Source organism: Corythoichthys intestinalis, unplaced genomic scaffold (genome assembly GCF_030265065.1).
Source record: "Corythoichthys intestinalis isolate RoL2023-P3 unplaced genomic scaffold, ASM3026506v1 HiC_scaffold_23, whole genome shotgun sequence".
Classification (NCBI taxonomy): domain Eukaryota; kingdom Metazoa; phylum Chordata; class Actinopteri; order Syngnathiformes; family Syngnathidae; genus Corythoichthys; species Corythoichthys intestinalis.
This window is the reverse complement of record NW_026651592.1, coordinates 7,075,952-7,097,659: the sequence shown is the minus strand read 5'-3', so window position 1 is coordinate 7,097,659 and position 21,708 is coordinate 7,075,952. Positions and strand designations below refer to the sequence as shown.

At 38.9% G+C, this 21,708-nt stretch overlaps 1 protein-coding gene across 9 annotated transcripts in view; it reads right to left on the bottom strand.

Moving 5' to 3' along the window:
* The window catches only part of LOC130911219 (roundabout homolog 2-like), an 800,091-nt gene that overhangs the window by 115,789 nt on the left and 662,594 nt on the right, over nucleotides 1-21,708 (bottom strand). For all 9 annotated transcript variants that reach the window (XM_057829032.1, XM_057829039.1, XM_057829034.1 and 6 more), the window contains 3 exons: nucleotides 21,541-21,665; nucleotides 16,154-16,325; nucleotides 6,496-6,701 (listed from right to left, as the gene is read on the bottom strand). In XM_057829032.1, the coding sequence (XP_057685015.1) occupies nucleotides 6,496-6,701; nucleotides 16,154-16,325; nucleotides 21,541-21,665 (503 nt within the window). The remainder of the gene's footprint in view (nucleotides 1-6,495; nucleotides 6,702-16,153; nucleotides 16,326-21,540; nucleotides 21,666-21,708) is intronic.

Sequence of the window (21,708 nt, the reverse complement as noted above, 5' to 3'; positions counted from 1 at the left end):
CTTTTCACACACTGTTGCTGGTATTTTGGCCCATTCCTCTATGCAGATCTCCTCTAGCGCAGTGACTTTTTGGGGCTGTCGTTGGGCAACACGGACTTTCAACTCCCTCCGCAGATTTTCTATGGGGTTGAGATCTGGGGACTGGCTAGGCCACTCCAGGACCTTGAAATGCTTCTTACGAAGCCACTCCTTTGTTGCCCTGGCTGTATGTTTAAGGCTGAGTTATACTTCCGCGTCAGACCTGCGCCGTCAAGGAAGACCCGAGTTACGACCCTGCGTCGTAGCCTGACGCGCGCCTCTCGAATTTTCTAACCTTCGCGTCGCGTAGACGTGTATGACGTGGCGAAAACGGACTGTGATTGGTCCGCTCAGACTGTTGTTTCCGGTTTAGCGCGAAATCACCGCCATTGTAGAATAGAATCAAACATTATTTTCTACACGCAAAAATGGACCAAGCCGACGGGAGTATCATCGAAGAGCAAGTCTCGTCAAGACATTATTGTGATTGCCACATGGCAAGGTCGGCGATTGAAAAAAAAATGGAAAAAAAAAAAATGGAAGAACCACCGAGACGTGTGTGTTCGGAATCGAGTGGCCACACGAAGCGGTGACCCAGTCGGCCAAAAACTGCCAACTTTTTATCACTTTATGTCGTATTTTTGGTTGGTGCACTTCATCATTTATTGTGTACATATGTTTGCTGTGAGTCTGTGACTTATTTACGTGTCACACTTCAAGTATATGAAGAATAAAGCACAGATTTGGTGTCAAAAGAGTTGTTTTGATCTTTAATTTTCAATAACAGACAGTTCACACATGATACATCATCACTGATTGAAAGTGCCTTGGTGCTTTTTACGATAACGTTAAAATCAAGGCAACACAGTTTGGGAAGTTCCATAGATGCCAGAAATCTGCTATGGCTTCCCACTGGCTGGTTGTAGGACACGGCAAACAAATCGGGCTGGAGGGCTTTGCAGACCTTGAACGCAGTGCTCGACGCCAGTTTGAAGCTAGCCGCCACAGCTAGCTCTCTCCACCCGAGTCTAAAACTCTCTGTGCGGCATCAAAAGTCGGCCAGACCGCCTCGAAACCATCTTCTGCGTCGCCTGCCCCTCAACATTTGTATGTTCAATATTTATTCAGTGTTGATGAGCAGAATGTTTACTTTCAAGAGTTCCGTCTTGCATTGTTTATTTTTTCTCCGACTAGCGGAAGTCAACAAGCATGCCCCAAAACCGTACAAACATAACGCCACACCCCTCTAGTGGCTTGGCGGTGAAATACAGAGCAACGCGTTCCCTCACTGCAGAACTATCGAATGACGCCGTAGTCGCTGTGCCGTCACCGCAACGCGGGAGTATAACTCAGGCTTTAGGATCATTGTCATGCTGGAAGACACAGCCACGTCTCATCTTCAATGCCCTTGCTGATGGAAGGAGATTTTTACTCAAAATCTCTCGATACATGGCCCCATTCATTCTTCCCTTTACACAGATCAGTCGTCCTGGTCCCTTATGTCTTCCATTTTCTAACAACTGCTCCCACAGTTTATTTCTTTACACCAAGCGTTTTACCGAATGCAGATTCAGTCTTCCCAGCCTGGTGCAGGTCTACAATTTTGTCTCTGGTGTCCTTCGACAGCTCTTTGGTCTTGGCCATAGTGGAGTTTGGAGTGTGACTGACTGAGATTGTGGACAGGTGTCTTTTATACCGATAATGAGTTAAAACAGGTGCCATTAATAAAGGTAACAAGCGGAGCCTCGTTAGACCTCGTTAGAAGAAGTTAGACCTCTTTGACAGCCAGAAATCTGCTTGTTTTTAGGTGACCAAATACTTCTTTTCCACTCTAATTAGGAAATAAATTCTTTAAAAATACAACAATGTGATTTTCTGTTTTTTTCATATTCTGTCTCTCATTGTTGAGGTTTACCCATGTTGACAATTACAGGCCTCTCTAATCTTTTCAAGTAGGAGAAATTGCACAATTGGTGGTTGACTAAATACTTATTTGCCCCACTGTATATTTCATCTCCATGGCTTCACGCAACACTAATGGGAAGCTGTTCTCTGAAACATGTTGAAATCACTCGTGTCCCAATGCCGTAAAAGCGTTGGCGGTGACTTTTACGAGCTACCCTTGCCTTCCGAGTGCTGACGCTAATTTCCTAATGAATTTCATTTCCTACTCAGCACCCTTCCATCACATCCCCAGCTTTCCCCTCCACATTTCACTGCCATCCCGCCGACCATAACAAAGCTAATTAATTTAGGGTGGGCCGCAGAAGCCTCCTGGACCGACGACAGCTGGCTATTCTGTTGGTCCTTCCATCCCTTCTCAGAGCTTTGTTTTGCTTCTGTGTGTGTTCCTTCCATTCATTCAATAACATGTCAGTGGTCGTCAGCTCTGTCAAGCGTAACAGATATTCCACTGAGACCTCACAGTGCGGAGACGAAGATGCGAGCCCTTTAAATTTAATCTACTCTAAATGTTAGTGCGTGTGGACATGTGCACGTGTGTATGTGCATACATGTGCTGTGTATCCTCCAGATGGATTCCATCCAAGCTTGAGTCCTGTTAGAGCTGTCGGTCCAGTCAGTAATACAATCAAACTATTAAGGCCAAAAATCAATGCGGCCAATTCATCTTTTTAAGACTTTTTCATGTCAATCAACTCGATGGCTTGTGTAAAAGTGTGTGTGTAAAAAGTAAAAGCGTAGCGCGATTACATACCGGCCAGACCATTGGGTACACCAGGTTAGTCTTAGTTTTTAACACTTTTAAGCAAGCGTATGAATGTAATTCACCTTTTAAAAAAATAACTATGTAAATTATATTTTATTGTACTTTGGTGTTAAAATTATTTAAACAAATGTTAGTATTGTATATCATTATCATCCATTCATTTTTTTCTGATTGCCATTTTTATTAGAAATGTTTAATCATTTAATAGAACAATTGTAATTATTACAGATTTTTGTCATTTTAATACATTCATACTATGGAAACAATTTATTGTACAATTTATTTATTATACAATTTCTATAAAATATGCCATATTTTTCTGTAAATTATTGTTGGAATGGAAAGACAAGACGGTTATATACATTCAACAGACTGTACATAGGTACTGTATTTTTTTATTTTGTTTATTATAACAATAAATCAACAAGATGGCATTAACATTAACATTCTGTTAAAGCGATCCATGTATAGAAAGACTTGTGGTTCTTAAAAGATAAATGTTAGTACAATTTTTAGAAATTTTATATTAAAACCCCTCTTAATGTTTTCGTTTTAATAAAATTTGTGAAATTTTCAATCAAAAAATAAACAAGTAGCTCGCCATTGTTGATGTCAATAATTACACATTGCTCATGGTGCTATGTGGTAAAATCAGTCGCACCCAACCGCCAGCAGAGGGAGAAAAAACACCAAAAAACGGAACAAGTGGACATGGCCCTGAGCTGTCATTTTAATGTGTTTGAGCGGAGCATGTGCGTTAATTGCGTCAAATATTTTAATGTGATTGATTTTTAAAAAATACCGCCCGTTAACGCGATAATTTTGACAGCCGTAAAAATGACTGTATATAACTTTTTTAACTGTACTATACTATTTCAATATATAAATTTAAAACATGATAATTTATTATTTTTTATGTTAATATAATGGGATTATTTATTTATTTACCTTCTTTTTTGGGGGGTTTCTTTATTTATTTGTTAAATCACTTAAATCCAGAATGTTAAAAAACAAAATCTATTGGGAAGAGGAGATTTACCGTAATTTTCGGACTATAAACCACTACATTTTCCCCTCATTTTGAATCCTGCAGCTTATAGTCCAGTGTGGCTTATTTGTTGATTTATTTGGGTTAATAGGTAACACTTTATTTGACAGCGGCGTCATAACACTGCCATAAAACAGTCATAATTATGACGTGACACTATCATGGGCATTGATGAATGCTTAGAGCAGATGTCATTAAGTATTATCCGGAAAATTATGTCGCTAATGCCGGATGACACAAAATGACATCTGTCATAAGCATTCGTTAATGCTCATGATAGTGTCATGTCATAATTATGATGGTCTCATGACAGTTTTATGGTGCTATTGTCAAATAAAGTGTTACCAAATACCATAGCTAGCAATTAATGAAACAACTGGAACAGTAACTGAAGAAATAATTAGCACAGGACATGAATTTTGATTATTATTTACATCTGTAACATTGCAGTGCATGCTAGGAGGCATGTTAGATGACAATAGTGTTGCTTCATTTCTAATTGTGTATCATATTGCCTCTGTAAAGCCCTTTGAGACATCTGTTGTGATTGAGGGCTATACAAATAAAATTGAATTGAATTGAATTGACAGCAGAGGTTGAATGTCTCCACCAAAGGTGCAGTGATGGCCAAATGAAGCTTCTTCAAGCAATGAAACTTTGAACCAATTGGCTGCAAAGCTTCATGGTGGTTCATTTGGTCTTAGTCTTATGATGCCACTGCCAAATAAAGTTTTACCAGTTAATATCTTTTGGTGTAAATATCCCATAAAACAGTGGGGACAGCTCCGGTTTATAGTCTTATCTATGAACAAATGACATTTTCATGTCAAATTTGGTGGGTGGCGGCTTATAGTCAGGTGCGACTTATAGTCCGAAAATGAAAGTAATCATATGTTCATTATTATGGTAATATCACTAGTAACACGCTGTATACATTATTAACACTAATACAGTATATGGCGGAAAACACTTACTGTGACTTTAAGTTCCGCTCAGAGACCCCCAATTTGTCCAACTTTCAAAATTGTCCCAAATGCACGTGTGATACATCATTGGAAATCTTAAAATCTCAAATTTCTGGGAGAAGAAAATTTTGAACAGGAGGGCATTTAAATTTTATTTTTTTTATTTTTTTAAACAGCAAAACCCTAATTGGAAGCGACAGCATGCGAGAGCAGAATTAAAGACGCCACGATTTTAACGAGATATTATCGCATACTTACCTTGTTTTGACCAGAAAACTCCATGTAGCATGTATCACCGAGTGTCAAGACACAGCTGTGAATGGCCACAGCCGAATTTTGGGGGGATTTTATGGGTGAATCATGGTGATATGACAAGGGTTGCAATGAGGAAAATCGCAGACAACAAGAAGTGGTTGAGGCTTTCTTTTTCATATACAGTGCCCTCCATAAATATTGGCACCCCTGAAAAAGATGTGTTTTTTAGCTTCTAATATTTGTTTATTCAAATAATATGGGACCTTAATGGAAAAAAAGAGAAAAATCCAACCTTCAATACAAGTGCATTCATTCAGTGGGGAAAAAATCCCACATAAAGAAAAAAATATTCGAAACAATGTGTGTCACATTTATTAGCACCCCTGGTGTTAATACTTTGTACAAGACCCAGTGACGAGCCATCTTCAGCTTCCGGGCAGAGGGCAACAGATTTTGATTTAAAATGTCCTGGTATTTCAAAGCATTCATGATGCCATGCACCCTAACAAGGTTCCTAGGGCCTTTGGAAGCGAAACAGCCCCACAGGATCACTGACCCAGCCCCATACTTCACAGTGGGTATGAGGTGCTTTTCAGCATGCGCATATTTTTTTAATTAAAAAAAAAAAATATTTATTAAAATTAAAATTATTAAATTAAATTATTAAATGATCAAATTATTAATTTATTAAAATTAAAATTATTAAAATTATTATTATTATTAAAATTATTAGAAGCTAAAAAAACATCTTTTTCAGGGGTGCCAATAATTATGGAGGGCACTGTAGTTACCCTTTTAAACGTTATTTTTCAAATTTTCTTTGTTTGGATCGATTATTTATCATCTAACATATCAGGGGAAATGCGACAGTAACAAAAAAAAATACAATTAAGCGATAGTTATGAGGTAGATATCTGTGACATTTTTACAGACGCCAAATTTTTCATTGTGACGTAATTTATTCAAAAGTTTAAAATATGCGAGTGAATAATTTTTTCAAGTCGTTCTCTTTTTTTAAACTAAATATTGGACATCAATTAATGATTCTAAGCTAAAAATGACAGATATTTTGAATAACAAATATAAATACTTACCTTCTTTTTATGGCTAGGTTGAAACAAAAGCGGTTGTGCGACGTCTGTAAACGGGGGTTTTCAGGGTAAAACGGACAAATTAAAAATAGTTTGGGGGCTTAATGCACCATGAATCTGCTATGGCAGCATATAGACATATTGTTCTATCAAACACACCAGTTGTTTTGGCTTAAAATACTTAGTTTCTTTTAAAGAGGAGTGCAAGAGCAGAATCTGCTTTTTCAGTCTTGTCTGTGTTTTCCGCCACATACATATGTTTAAATTATGTATTTTTTGTAATTACATATTAATAATCATTTTCAGTAATTTTAGATATTTGTATTCTGATATGCAAAAAATCACAATGAAAAACATCCGATTCTGAATGTTTAACATACTGATTCTTACCTTAATGTTGGTAATCTGCAGACTGCCCAATTCCTGCAGGGACATACGGGGGTCCTTCCCCAGCAAGCTGACGCCATCCTTGAGCCAGCTGACTGAGGGGATGGGGTCGCCCGACGCCTGGCACTTGAGAAGGGCGACACTGTCCACACTCAAAGTCTGGTTGGAGGGGCCTTGGCGGATGATGGGCGGCGGTCTGTCTGACAAGACTGCAACATAAGAAACCGCAACATGAAGAGATTTGAGAGAGGTAGTGGTGGTCTTGCCTGACTATAGCAATATCCTGTACAGATTAGCAGTGGGCACTTTCCGCCTTATTTTTAGACACTACTACTACAACCAGACGAGTGTGTTTGGCTGCCAGTTCCTGCCAAGTGACTCAGTGTGGTTGGGAGAAAATGCATCGTTATGGAATAACACTAGATCCAACATGGGAACCAGCACATGCTAAATACAGGGTGACACATTGTGTCTGTTTTCTGTCATAGAGTCTATGCTGTATTTAAACTCATAAATTGTCTTATCACCAACTAGAATCGGACACCATAAAATACGAACATTTTCCCACAGCTAATGAATAGCTCCAGTGAATTGATCAAAGTGACAAAAAGAGAAGGTCAGATTGGGATTCCTTGTATGAAATAGTGGGTATGTCAGAGGGTGAATTCGGGGGTTAACGGCAGTGCAGCTGCATAGTCCCTCTAGCATATCACACAAGCAATATTAATTAGACACTATGGATTAATGACGCCAGACCTCCAGGGGATAATTAGCCAGTCCACTACCTCTATAACCTTTCAACATGTTATCACACCCTTCCCTTTTTCCTCTGTAACAAAAGGCTTCTTTTGAGTTATGAGAATTATTCCAAATCCACAGAAGATTTAATGCCCGCCAAAAACCAAGTGACTCAGCCGAATCGTGGTGCAGTATGAGGAGTTTGGCACCTACTTTCACACGAGTGGCTGACCATTGGCAAGTGATTTTGATGCAATTTGACATTTGAATTGCAGGTGAACAGTGTTAAAATGTTACAAAAGTAGCAGCCTAACCTCAAAAATGATTTCTCATCGCATTATTTTTCACAACAAAAATGTCAAAACGTATAGAGTTTTACAATAAGAGAATTAATTTGTTCCATGCCCATTAGAGATGTCCCGATCGATCGGGATCGGGTCCGATCACGTCATTTTCAAAGTATCGGAATCGGCAAAAAAATATTGGCCATGCCTTTTTTCAATATATATATATATTTTAAATAAATCGTTTTCTAATTGTATTTAATGTTACAGACATAATATGAGTCTTAGTTTAGGCTTAAGGTAGAGATAAAAGGCAGCGCAAAACGAGTAGAGTGAATTTTGGCAGCCTTTGGGGCCTTTTTTTAATTGGCTAAAGCCTTACAATCCCTCTCCCTACAAATAGAAATATCATGGGAAGCAATGTGGGGAAGCAAGGTAGCAATTGATCTTTTTCTTAACACCTTATGTTATTTCCCAACGCAGAGAAGATATATCAATTGGTAGCACTACGCACAGTCATGGTTCCACTTCCCATCATGCATTTGGGCATGGCTACAGTATCATTTACTGAAAGCTCAACAAATACACTAGATGGCAATATTTAGTCACAATTTACAAAGTCACAAGTCTTTCTATCCGTGGATCCCTCTCACAGAAAGAATGTTAATAATGTAAATGCCATCTTGAGGATTTATTGTCATAATAAACAAATATAGTACTTATGTACTGTATGTTGAATGTATATGTTCGTCCGAGTTTTATTCATTTTTTTCTTAATGCATTGCCAAAATGTATATGATCGGGAAAAATTATCGGGAATGATTGGAATTGAATCGGGAGCAAAAAAAAAAAGCAATCGGATCGGGAAATATCGGGATCGGCAGATACTCAAACTAAAACGATCGGGATCGGATCGGGAGTAAAAAAACATGATCCGAACAACCCTACAACCCTGCCACAATTGTAACGCAAACCACTCAGATGTTAACTCAAACTTTCACCACTGAAATGAATGGAAATGACATTAATCTGTTAAAGCACTTGAGACGTCAGAGGATTTTTTAAACATTTTTTTGTCGAATACAAAATGTAGTCGATAGTATTGAACATTTTGAAAAGATACAGTAATAAATCCTATATCACGGTAACGCTGTATTTACAATCATATAATATTATATTGTTCAATGTATTTCTTGTTTTGTTTGTGTATGTGTTTCTTTTCTTTTTTCTTTTGTATTTCTTTTCTTCTGTCCCCCCATAATCCCTTCCTGTTCGCTGTTTTGTCATAATAAAAAGGTATTTTGAATGATCACAATGGGAGTATGTCAGACTCTCAATGTGAAACATTAAAACTGTTCAGACTATCCGGGCACTTAGACTTCCATTCTCTGTGTCAAACAGCTGAACAGGACAGGTTTAAAAAAAATAATAAAAAATACAATCATATAATATATCTATGGATGGAAAACCAAATTTTTCACTAAAATCCGCAAATACACAGTATAGTACAGTAATTTGGCAAATACCCATTCAAAATTCTTCTCTTTTTCTTTTGACAGCATGTTTTATAAACAGATCAAAATTTGAGACCACGCTGCCTATTGGTCTGTTGTGTTTAGGGATGGGAATTGATAGGATTTTTACGATTCCGATTCCATTATCGATATTGCTTAACGATTCGATTCTTTATCGATTCTAATTTGGGGGAAAAGAACAACAAACGTTTTGATTGGCATCGAGTTTGTTTAATCAGAACTCACAACCTTACAAACTCACGAGATCAAAAGAGGCCCAAAGCCTCAATGTTAACTGTGGTAATAAGTGGCAAATACACAAGAATGTGTAACATTTTACTGAAACATTTATCTAATAGAAATAAAAAATATTGGTATATATTGGCAGATAGGTTGTTGTTCTGCGTTTGGCAATATGTGTTAAAGCAGGGGTCCCCAAACTTTTTCCTGTGAGGGCCACATAACTTTTCCCTTCTCTGATGAGGGGCCGGGGTCAGTTTGTAACAAAAAAAGTGTGACGATTGCAGAAGTGCATAAATGTAAAAAATTATTGTTTTTCAGAAAGCCACAATCAAATAACCCTTTCTGGATTCTTCACGGAATGAAAGTAAATAAAATAAAAATAAAAACATAATAATAATAATTAATATTAAAAACACTATTAATTAAATAGATAATAACCAAATAACCCTCTCTGAATTCTTCAAGGAAAAAGGCCAGGAAATAAATAACACGATTGAGAAAAAAAAAAAATCAAAATGGCCGGACCAAATGTGGAGGCGGGCCGTATTTGGGCCGCGGGCCGCAGTTTGGGCACCCGAAGAAATGCCGCATCCAAGCGAGTGAGCGTGCTAAGTGAGAGAGGGAAACACTTCTACGAGCCTACGTTCTTTGTTAATGTTAATATCTACAGAGGCAACACCTGTATGTATAATCTTTTGCGTTGTTGTTGTGTGTTTCCACTCGCGATCGGACACTTAAATCCAGTTGTGTAGTGGTTTGAACGATGTGCTAATGCTAGCGAACGAATGCTAACCATACTGTTATTAGCAGCTAATCATCGCTGATTTACGTTGATGCAAACCTGTTTGTTATTGGGGACGAAATTGATTTGTTTCATTTCTATTTTTAGTTTCACTCTTCAAGTGATGGTTGAATAAAGTCAGCAAATTATACCAACGTCTTCTGTATCGTCATTTCGGAGTTTAGCTCGATGAGGACAGTGCAGTCTATTCCCTCCCAATGCAGTTATCTCCACCTTGCAATGACTGCAAGTCGCTTTGTTGTAATTTTTCCTCGTGAAGTGAAGACACACTTTCGAGCGTTTGAACCTACGTGCTGTCATTGTTATGTTTATGGCTGCAATGCTCGTGCTTAACCGTCGTAACCTTTCATTTTCACTCTCTTTCCTGGTGAAGTGTAGTCCAACTTTGGAGCGAGTGGTTCTTGGCGCCATGCTAGTTTGATGCGTCTGGACAACAAGACACGTCACGACGCAATACGTGTCTTTAGGAATCGTTAAAGGGATCGTTAAGGCTTTTTCATTGTGATGTCGAGGCCTCGAAACACTCGGAACCGGTTCCGAATTGGAATCGGATTTCGATTCCCATCCCTAGTTGTGTTCCCTCCTACCACATGTGAGTCAACCTTCCACTGAGCAAACCAGTTCCTCCTACCATCAGATCAATGACTGGCAGTTAAAAGGAATGGATTAAGATCAAGAGCCTTTCAAAAATCCACCTTAATTGTTGCCTGCTTTGTCTGTCTGTATTATTGTAAAAGAGCTATCGTTGCCAAGGCATACTGTTTTTCCATAAGAATTATACCAAGCAGTTAATTTGGGTACAATAAGATAATACCATATAAGCAGCACTTTAGGGGACACAATTTTCGAGGTGTGTGAAAGTGATTAATAGACTGCAACTGGTTTCTAAGGCTAGGTTCATACTGCAGATCCTAATGCACAATTCTGATTTTTCTGTCATCTTTTTTTTTTTTTTGCGTGGCCTTTTGTCCATCGAGCCCATTCAAGTAGTACGCACGCACACTCATTTTCAGTCTGTCCAGTTCAGGTCAGTTGTGGTTGGTCATGTCACTTTCTGTGTTAGTTATCAGTTATTTAGTTATTAAAGGGAACCTCGGACTTAAAGACTTGTAGGCTCTAATAAGCCACAATTGTTCTATTTTACTGACATATGTTCTTAGAAACATTATTATTGCCATTGATTTCAAAATCTATAATATTTATTACGTTTTGACCTACGGAGTGCACCATGTTTTATGCAAGCAATGCACACTGGGGGTGACGACGCGGTTGGGTTGGACTGTGAGAAGAGAGAGAAGCTAGTATGATGACCGGCATAATTTAGTCACATTCTGCTGCTGGTCAGATTGTTTTATTACAGAGAAGTGGGATGAATTCCCAGGGTCATACCTGCATCAAATTTTAGCTCATCAGCAGTGTCTTTAAACCGACCCTAGGCGGCTTGCCAAGATATTGACTTGCTGCCAGTTGACAGTTGTTATATCCCTTCATTGCCAGTTGCATCATTGTCGTGTCTTTTTCGTCTGTCTGCCTCTCACCATGGTTTTCCCTCAGTTTTTTTTTTTTTTTAAATTTATCCTGACCTACTGTCACGGACCATTTTTGTGTCTCCCTTATCGCGATCGCGTGTTTTTTTTTGTGTGTGTGGGTTCAATACACACTTTTACGCAATCCCCATGTTATTGTTGTCAGCTTGCTGTCTGAAGAGAGCTGCGTTTTCTAATTCAGTGGTCAAGCCAGCCGTACTTTCTTTTTAGTCGCGTTTCCCTTTAAGGTTTCAACGCACAGACAGCACATGTGGGTTGCGATTGCTTTATAAGTAAAATCATGACTAACGTCATGTGGACGTATAATCCTGTGGTCTACGTGCTCGTCTGTCGCATCGGAAACGCTGGTGCGAATTCCGCTGGAGACCTTCATTTAATTGCTTTTGCTGCTTGCTTTGTTGTGAAATATTGAGAGTGCTGTCCTGCTCATCACTTTTCTGCTTGGTTTCAAATTGGAAGGGCAGAACCAACGACGTGTTTATGTAGCTAACGAGCGACACTGTGGAAATATGGCAGCGCTTCACATTGACGTCACCGCCCAGAGTGCATTGTGTCGTCAACAACAATGGCGAGCTACTAGTTGAACTAATTTTTCAAAATTTTAGAAAACGAAAACATTAAGAAGGGTTTGAATATCAAATTATAAAACTCATACTAACAGTTAATTTTTAAAAACTACTTTATGTCCGATTCCCTTTAAAATAACATAAGATGTACGGTATATAAATAAATATCATAAATATAAAAAAAGAAGTGGGACAGCTTCTTCTTTTCCAGACACTCCCTTTTATCTTTACATAGACCACCTGGCTGACACTAATGTTGTGGAAGAATGGTCTGGATGAGAATGCGGCCGCACGTTTTGGGAATGCGTGGCCGCATTCCGAGCCTGATGGATGTGCTAACGGAATGTGGGACCATAGATGGGAGGTTGGACCAAGGGGCCTTGGATTTCCGGATCAGGAATTTCTCATTACGAATCTCCTTGAACCTGGCGGACACTCCATCAGTAAATCACACAGCGGCAGCATCAACTACAGCTGGTGTGGCCGTGACCCCCTCCTACCTGACACCCTGGTTTTCCGCTTTCACCAAGCCACCCGTCTATGTCACCGGGTTTGTTAATTCTGAGTTCCTAGCCAGACAGAGGGCGTTCATCTATCTCGCAATCACAGTCACTCAATCACAGACTCTCTCAAGCAAGCAATCGTTAAACCTGAAGTCTTAAACTCAAGGACGATGCTTTAGTCCCTCTTCAAAGCAGAAAAATGATAGACGTTATACTCTGTCTTGGTTTGACTAACTGTCAGGATTATAACACTACACTATTGGAAGCACTGACCTTCATTTGCAATGTAAATTTTAATATTTGTATCCTGGTATATTATTCTATTATTTCCAAAGGTTTATTTTCTTTATTTATTGGAGTTTCTATTGTCTGCACTGCTTCCTATCAGGATCAGCAGACCCGTGCCGCCCATAAGGCGAGCTAGGCAACTGTCTAAGGGCGCAGCAGCGTCCAGAAGGATGTCAAGAAAAATATTTAAATAATATTTGATGATAGCAGTATTCAAAAAAATTTACGCAAACAATAAAACTAAAAAAAACAACAAAACCGTTTGTATTAAGTCTTTAAATAATAAATCATTTTTGCCCGTTCACTTTTTCCTGTACCTTCTGCCCGTTTCACTTTTTCCTGTGATGCGATTACCGTAATTTCCCGAATATAACGCTCACTTTTTTCCCCCAAAATCAACTTGTAAAATCATGGTGCGCATTATAAACAGGTACATGGATGGAGACAGAAATATATATATAAATTATATATACTGTATATATAAACCGATTAAAAAAATTTTTTTTTATTGACATGGCCACGTTGTGTTGAAGAAATGTTTGCGGCGATCCGTTGCCGACCATTACGGTACGTGACGTCACCATTTTGTTTCGGTAATACTTCATTCTAATCTGCCGAATGATTTCCTCTGTGTTAAATTCTGCTTTTTTCACTCTTCATCAAGCACAGTTTCTTGAACTCATTTGAGTCAACGTTTATTGCAGCTCTGCAACTCGGACCGTAAAAAACGTAACAACACTGACTTCCTGTGTGTGTCCGTCAACTATATCTGTCCCTCGGGAAACTCAAACCCAAATGACAATAGTTCCTATTGTTACTGTCGTGTCAACAGGGATGAGCTCTCTAAAATTTCCGACTCACGTTCTCACTTTCATTTTACCGTATCAATCCATGTAAGAAACATTTATTCATCATGATGAAATGAGCAAGTTATACAGCAGCCTTTAAAAGAAAAGTCACATCTGTTTTGTTTTCTCCTAGATTATGGTAAATTGGAGAAGTTGTCAAATCATATTATTACCGTAAATATTGTCAGTTTATGGTAATGTTTTGAACTACCAATATGCTATGCATGTGCTGTGTTTCACCAGTCAGTAAAATGACATTTCTGTATCTGTACACGAGCTCTGTTTTCTTGTATTTTTCTGTTTATTGGTGCTAAAATTAGGGTGCGCGTTATAAACGGGTACAATAATTTTCCCTAGATTTTACAAGTATATTTGGGGTGCGCATTATACACGGGTGCGCCCTATATCCGGGAAATCACGGTATTTCACCAAAGACCAGAGTCTCACCACCCAGCAGACCAGCGAGCTATCTGAAGGAGCTATTTTAGCCTCTGCAATTGAGCGACATTACGGTGACAAGTCAGCTTTATGAAAAGACAAAAGCCCTCTGGGTCAGAAGAAAAAGAAGAGAGCACGAACGTGAAGAAAAACAGAGGTTTGTTGTGATGATTTTTTCAATAGCATAAGCATGTATACTTAGCGCAACTGCAAGCTAATGGTTATTTACATAGAGTTTATATGACTTACTGCTAAAGCAAAATTATACTGTATCATTAGCCAGGCTGTTATTTTCAGATATATTTTCAGTATTCAACCAGCTGTGGATTAGTTTGAGTTAAATTTACTCCCCCTCCCATTTTAGAGAAATTTGGACAAAGTCTATGGGGGACTAAAATTGTCTTGCTTATTTTCATGTAATGTGAACCACTTTTACCTTGTGTTAAATTGTGCTTTTCTAATAAATTTGCCTTGCCTAAAAGTGCCAAGGTTAATTGAATAAATACACTATTAAAATATGCAATTAATAATTTTAAACTTCTGTGGTATGAGGGACTAAAAGTGCCAAGGATTTAAATGCAAACATTTGTTATTAAATGTGTCATTAATTCGTTTAAAATGGCGATCATGTTCATGTACAAAAATATATATATATATATATATATATATATATTTTTGTTATCATATATTATTTAATTCCTTATTATTGGATAGTCCTGTGTAGTTGAAGTGCTTCAAGAATTTATTTTCTTTATTTTCTCTACGCCCATCAAAGATAGTGACCGGATCCAATAGACAGGTACAGTAGGTTGCAAGAATTTAGGCGCTATTATGGTTATGTCATGCAGGTTTCACAATCAACAGCTATTTGACTAATATAATGTAACATTCTTCATTCTTAACTTTCTTCTCTTTGTAGATGCTCTTCTGAACGATTTTTCTTCTACCTCTGTAAATCCTGGGCCATCTCTTACAGTGGACTTATCCACATCAGCACCAAGTCCAAGCCCACCAAGTCCAGGAAAGAAGTGCACCTTCCAAAACAACTGTCATATGCATGTGCAATAGATGCTTTTGCATCAGTGAAGACAAGGTGAGTAAGGTCATAGGTCAAGGTGACAATTTTTTTTTTTTTTTTTTTAAGTGTTCTGCGTGTAATAAAAATAATTGTAATAACAATTGTAATTTATTTTATTCATTTGTTTTTGAAGTGTTTTTTATTGGTGATTTTGAATAGTTATTGGAGTATTTTTCTTTTAATTTTTGCACTTGTTCGTTGTTGTCTTTTTTTATATAATAAATTACAAAGAGATAATGTGCTTTTTCAGTGTGAGTGTTTAAATATAAGTGGTGAAAATAGGGGGGGGGGGGGGCACCGCCAAAAAATATGTTGCCTAGGGTACCAAATTGGTCAGGAACGGCCCTGAGGATCAGATGACAGCCGCATGTGGGTCCATGTGAATCTACATTAAAAATGACCTTCCACTAGTTTTTTGTTTTTAGGTACATAATATTCATAGTCCTGTGTTTTTCAGTACATAGTATTTGGTTCCAATTCACATTTCCAGCTAAAATTAAAGTCTATAATTACATAACAGTAAATAATGTGATATTTTTCCTGTATAAGCTGATTAGATTAAGAATTGGTGATTAATCGACCATCAAAATCGTTTGTGGCACTCATTCTGGGGAATAATACCAACGACATTTTAAGGACCATAAAATCTGTCTAGCAACAGCCTGACCAAGAATATGAGCAATTCTGTTCCTCTCCATTACCTTTCGACATGTTTCCTTACATGTTTCAGTGGTTAAGTTTTTAAAGGTGCCACTTTTAGGATTTATTAACATCACCACCTAAGGCAAAATCAGAGTTAAGCAGGGCTTTACCATCTGTGACTTCTAGCTGTGCCTTGGCCAGGATGCTACCTGCGACCGTCAATGCCTGGCATATGTAGTACCCGGCGTCACCCCGCTGCACCGACGTGATGGTGAGGGCGCCACCCGTTGACACGGAAAAGCGGCTGTTGGGCTGCTGGGGCTGGTTTGGAAATAACAAATTCTGTAAGAAAATAAATGGCAAAATTAGTCAATGGATGGCATCCGAAAACAATCAGAGCCAACTTTCAAAAGACAGTCATTGTAAAGTTTCTTCACCCATGACACATCACCATTAATGGAATGCAGTGAGTTAATATACTGTACCTCCTTTAAACAATCTGCATGTTGTTCTGTTTCAAGTAGATTGTAGTATTTTCAACGCAAGAACGCTAACATGTTAAATTCAATACATTCAAATCATTTGAATGCAACAAATTAACAACTGAAATGATCCATTTTAACAAATTACTACTTCTCTCTCTCGTTTAACACTTCATTATCCTCAAGAGTGAGCAGGTGGGGAAAAAAACCCATCATTTTTTGTCACTTGTTCTAATTAATGAGGCTTGTTTTGGCAGTAAATAATTACCATAGCACCTCAGCGGAACTTGCCCGCCTCCATCAAAGTTCAGCGGTAGCAGTCAGACACTTTCTAAAAAATGTTAATATGCTTGTGAGTCAATGTCAGATGTTTGGTGGGAAACATCACGCCAACTAGTGATGACACGCACCTCTTGTGAGGAGCACTTTGACAGCTTGCAGGCTACAGGTGAGTGTGTGAATACATGCATGTGTGTATGTCTGTGTTTGAAGTGTATCCACGGCTGAATCATATCACCGGGCTCATCGACAAGCCCCAACTGGCTCCTAATTGGCGCTGTTGTCAAGTGTTGCGAGGACTCCCAGGTATTTGAATGGTTTAACTGCTCCAGTGAGAGATGGGATCGTTCTTATCAGTGCAATGGGTAACTGTGAAAAGCGATTAGCGCTATAGGCCAGGCACGGCGCCGATGGGTGCGAAAAATTGTGCATAAGCGGTAAAGATACTGATCAAAGATGAACTGTGAAGATCTGTGTCAGTGTGTGGAGCGCTAGAAAATCCAAAGCATTGCTTTAATAGTTAAATTTTTACTGTACGATTGGTTTTAATTGGTTCTACAGTCGTGACAGAGAGGGTCTGGTCAAAAGTGCTATGGTTCAGATGAAAAAAAAAAAAATCGTAAACAGAAAAATATATCAAAAACATTAGGTGAAAACTAGTAGGGGTGTAACGGTACACAAAAATCTCGGTTCGTTACGTACCTCGGTCTTGAGGTCACGGTTCGGTTTATTTTCGGTAAAGTACGAAAACAAAATGCAAAATATGAATGTGCTAGTTGTTTATTACACACTTTTGTGCTTTCAACAATAGGAACATTAGCCTATACAAAGCTAGAATTCTGCTCAAAAAGTAGCGGATATTTAAAGATAATCCAACAACAATTTGCCTTTCAGACCCCGCGTATTGGTCAGCTTTCCTTCTGAAAGAAAGAAGAAAAAAAATGTCCTGTGCTAAAGAGAAAAGCAATCCCAATGACAAAGATTTTAACATGTATTTTACAAATGAAATCCCTCAATGAAACATTTTTTTCCTATGAACGGTTTTAAACAGTTTTATTGGTGGATTTTCTCAAGTTAGAGCGCCACACAGAAATTAATAAATTTGACTGTGTAAGCAGGATGTGTGTATTATTCTTATTATTTAATTACAGGTCTTTTATCTCATTTCAATTTATTTTATTTAAATGGGCTATTATTTATTTTATAATGTGTTTATATTTTACAAATGTGTCTAGTATTCATTTATAGTTTATATTTTATGTTGTATAACTGTAGTTCCTACGTGAATATTAGTTCCTACTTGTTTTGTTTTGGTAGGACCGTAGGAGGGTTTTGTATTGAACGCAGGGCCGAGTTGGTTATTATTATAGCAAAGAAGACAGCAGTAAATCAACAAAGACAAGTCAACTATGCCCCGATCTACCACTCAAGATATCTGATGGACTCAAAAAGTAGGTTACGATTGCATATTAGTTTGAAAATCGACAGGATCCATCGTATTTTTACTCGAGTGACTTCCAGCCCGATCCTAGCTACCAGTAGTAGTATTGACGCAGGAGGGCCGGGCACTGGTGTGCATTGGCTGATTGACTCTAACGCCCGCGTTTCACTGCGTTCTCGCGGCAGCCACGTTGTCGCGCCGTTGACGTTTCTGGGTTATACTGTCCTACCGTGTTGGTCCTCATTATAGTAGAGAAGACGGAGTAAATATAATCTACACAAAGAAACTGTAATCCGATCGACTCACAGCCCGAAAAGTAAGGGTTATATTACGTCAGAAACTCGTTCGGTACGCGTCCGTTCCGAACCGAGCACCACGTACCGAAATGGTTCACTTCTATTACATGTACCGTTACACCCTTAAAAACTAGACTTAAAGTGCCTGTGACGGCAAAACGCATTTTTATTTCAGATTCCACACGGTATTTTATTTTTCCTGAATGAAATGTAATGCTTGGATGTGTGAGGAGCCAATTGATATATTTATTAAATATTTTTTTAATCCTCCGCCATGAAAATGAGTGACTTCCGGCCACAGTCTGGATTGAGGAAGAAGGCGAATGTGACTTCAGCTAATAAGGGTGTGACAAAATATCGAAATGGTGATATATCGTGATACTTTGTATCCCAAAAGGTTATCGATATGCTCCTGCATAGAATCGAGATATCGTTTTAAAAAGGTATCAATGTCTATTAAAAAAAATGAATAAAAAGGAACCACCAAGTTGCTACCAAAATCTTCCACCATAATAGTGTCTCAGTTAACTCTAAGGTTGCATTGACGGTGCTTGACGCCCAATCCATTTAGACTAGAAGCGTTCGTTCATTCAAAACTAGAGCATTTACAGTCATTCTTTCAGGTTTTCAGGGCTTTTACAGGTCACTTGCTGTTCATTTTAGGGCATTTACAGGTCACTTCCTGTTGAGTTTGAGTCACTGCCTATTCATTTGGGTGATTCCCAGGTCACTTCCTGTTATGTAACTCAAAATAAACAGGAAGTGACCCATAAAATACCCCAAAATCAACAAGAAGTAACTGAAAATCAACAGGTAAATGACCTTAAATGGCCCAAAATTACCTCATTGCCTGGCATTGGCTGCCACTGACGGCCAAAGGCGTTCAATCTGTTTGAAGTGGGAGGGATGGCAGCGAATGAACATTTGTTCATTCGCTGCCACCTTCCCGGTTCAAATGGATTGGACGTCTACTAGTGATAAACTCATTCCAATTCACAACAGAAGCTTGTTTTTCTGTTTGTTTTCTGTTCTGTCGTTTGTAGAATATCATTGAATGATTTCCTGACCAATGTATCGATAATCGTTGTATCGCTATATTGTCAGATCATTGTTATCGTGAGCTTTGTATAGCAAATCGTATCGAATCGTATCAAACCGGAGGTACCATGGGGTTCCCACTCCTATCAGCTAATCATCTAATAAACTAGTCATCTTCACTATACAACCATTACTATAGTGGGCAGAACAACTGTGAATTCAGCTGATTTCGCGGATTAATTCGTTTATTTTTCGCATCACGCCAGCCCAATGTGCTGCACGCTTTGGTTGCAGCACCAGGGAGAGGTGTGTGAGGCTTTTTAGGTTTCAAAAAGATCCTGTTCACCGTGAAGAATGGGCAAAACAAGTCCGACAACTATGGGACCACTGGATGGATGAGGAAGTGAGTAAACTACGTATTTTGTATTATGTCACATAATGGGATCATGGCACATGTTTTAATACGGATGTGGCTTGCATTTTGTGGGTGACAATGCTCTCTGTCCACGGAAAAGGCGAGAGTGGCCTCCTCCCTCGGCTGACGACCGGCGGCATGTCGCACATCATGGTCGCAGGCCGATATGCACCTGTGCCTGGGCAGCCACGTGCTCTTGTCTGCGGTTCTCGATTGTGTAGAGACTTCCAGCCCTCTTGGCCCTCATCGTGTGCCTCCCGATAGAGCTCTATCCTTGGCTTGGGCTCGGGCCGTCACGCGCTTTGACGTCGGCCGGTTTATCCACCGAGAATGCGCCATTTTCGGCGTTCATTCCCCAGTTGCGTCCCCGGAGACGAGCACTCCTGCCGGGGGAACGGAGAGCTGAAACTTGCTCGCCGCCGGGGGTTGGCCGATCGGTGAAGGCTATCAGCCCTGCCGCCATTTGGGAAATGAGTCGGGGTAGTTTTGTGTGATTTTCCGTTTTCAAAAGGAGAGTAAGAGACTTGGAAGAGATGTTTGGTTCGGATTAGCATGTAGCATAGCTCTCACACCCCTCTTTTGTTTACACTTTTTCCTTGACTCCGAGTCCCTACTGGGAGAACAGGACTAACTCCGGTGGCATGAAGTACCATTCGGGAGGTTTAAAAAAGTCAGCAGTTCTGATCATTATGCAGTAATTTAGCCCTGTCGTACTGAATAAATGCATTTCTAAATATTTCAGATTCCATTTAGCACAAGACAATACAATTTAGTTAGCAATCAGGGAAAAATACTTAGATCCAAAGAATATCCTGTAAAAATATTGAAGTAGAGAGAAAAAACAATGATGACATTTTACAGTACGCTCTAGTCATCAGCCTCGTGTTTGTTGTCGTTCTGAACCTTCTTTCTCTTCCAAATATGACTCAAACATATACCACAGGCTTCCTCTGGAACGACAATATCACTTGAAAGATCCACACTTGAACCAGAATTGCTGAAAAATGCTTCCTACTCCATTGAGCTAAATTCTGAAATCACTACTCCACCGACGTCATTACCGAGATGGAGGCGCCAGAGCGCGATAATGACAGGCGGGACTCATTTCTCGTCATCTGCGCTTTGTCAAATTGTTGTAGATAGTTGAATCGTCTCAAAATATAATTTTACTTCCAATAATAATGCTGTTTAAGATTTTTTTTTAGTGTGTCACAGTTACTTTAAGAACCAAGTAGCACACCTTATTTCAGTTCAACATGCTACCTATTTTTCCACTCAGAAAAGCTTGCATTTCCCAGCAAAATAAATAAAATGTAGATTTCAAGTGATATTTTTTCTTTAACACCATTGCTCAAGTTACATTTGAATTGTCAGTTTGGATAGGTTCATTTCAGCCTTGTAGGCATTTTATTGTGTTTCCGTGTTAAAAGGTCTCAATAATACTTTCAATTTGGTTGAAGATGTGTTTCTGTAGTATATATTTGTCTAACGTTTCTCATCTACTGTTTGATCCGGGTTTACCTGTCCAGACTATACTTTGGTGAACTGAAGTAATAAAACACCTCTATGTCGAAAAATGGAATTGTGTGCGGTTTTTTGCTCTTACTTGACTTCCTTCCTTTTGCCAGAATACTGCAGGCTGAGGGTTTCCTTTGGTCTCGCAGGGAAAAGTGGCAGTACGTCCTTGCGCCACAATCTGGTCTCTCGGACGGATAACAAACTGCGGGGCAGCTGAAATAAAAACCAGTGAAGTTAGTATTACCAACTTGATGGC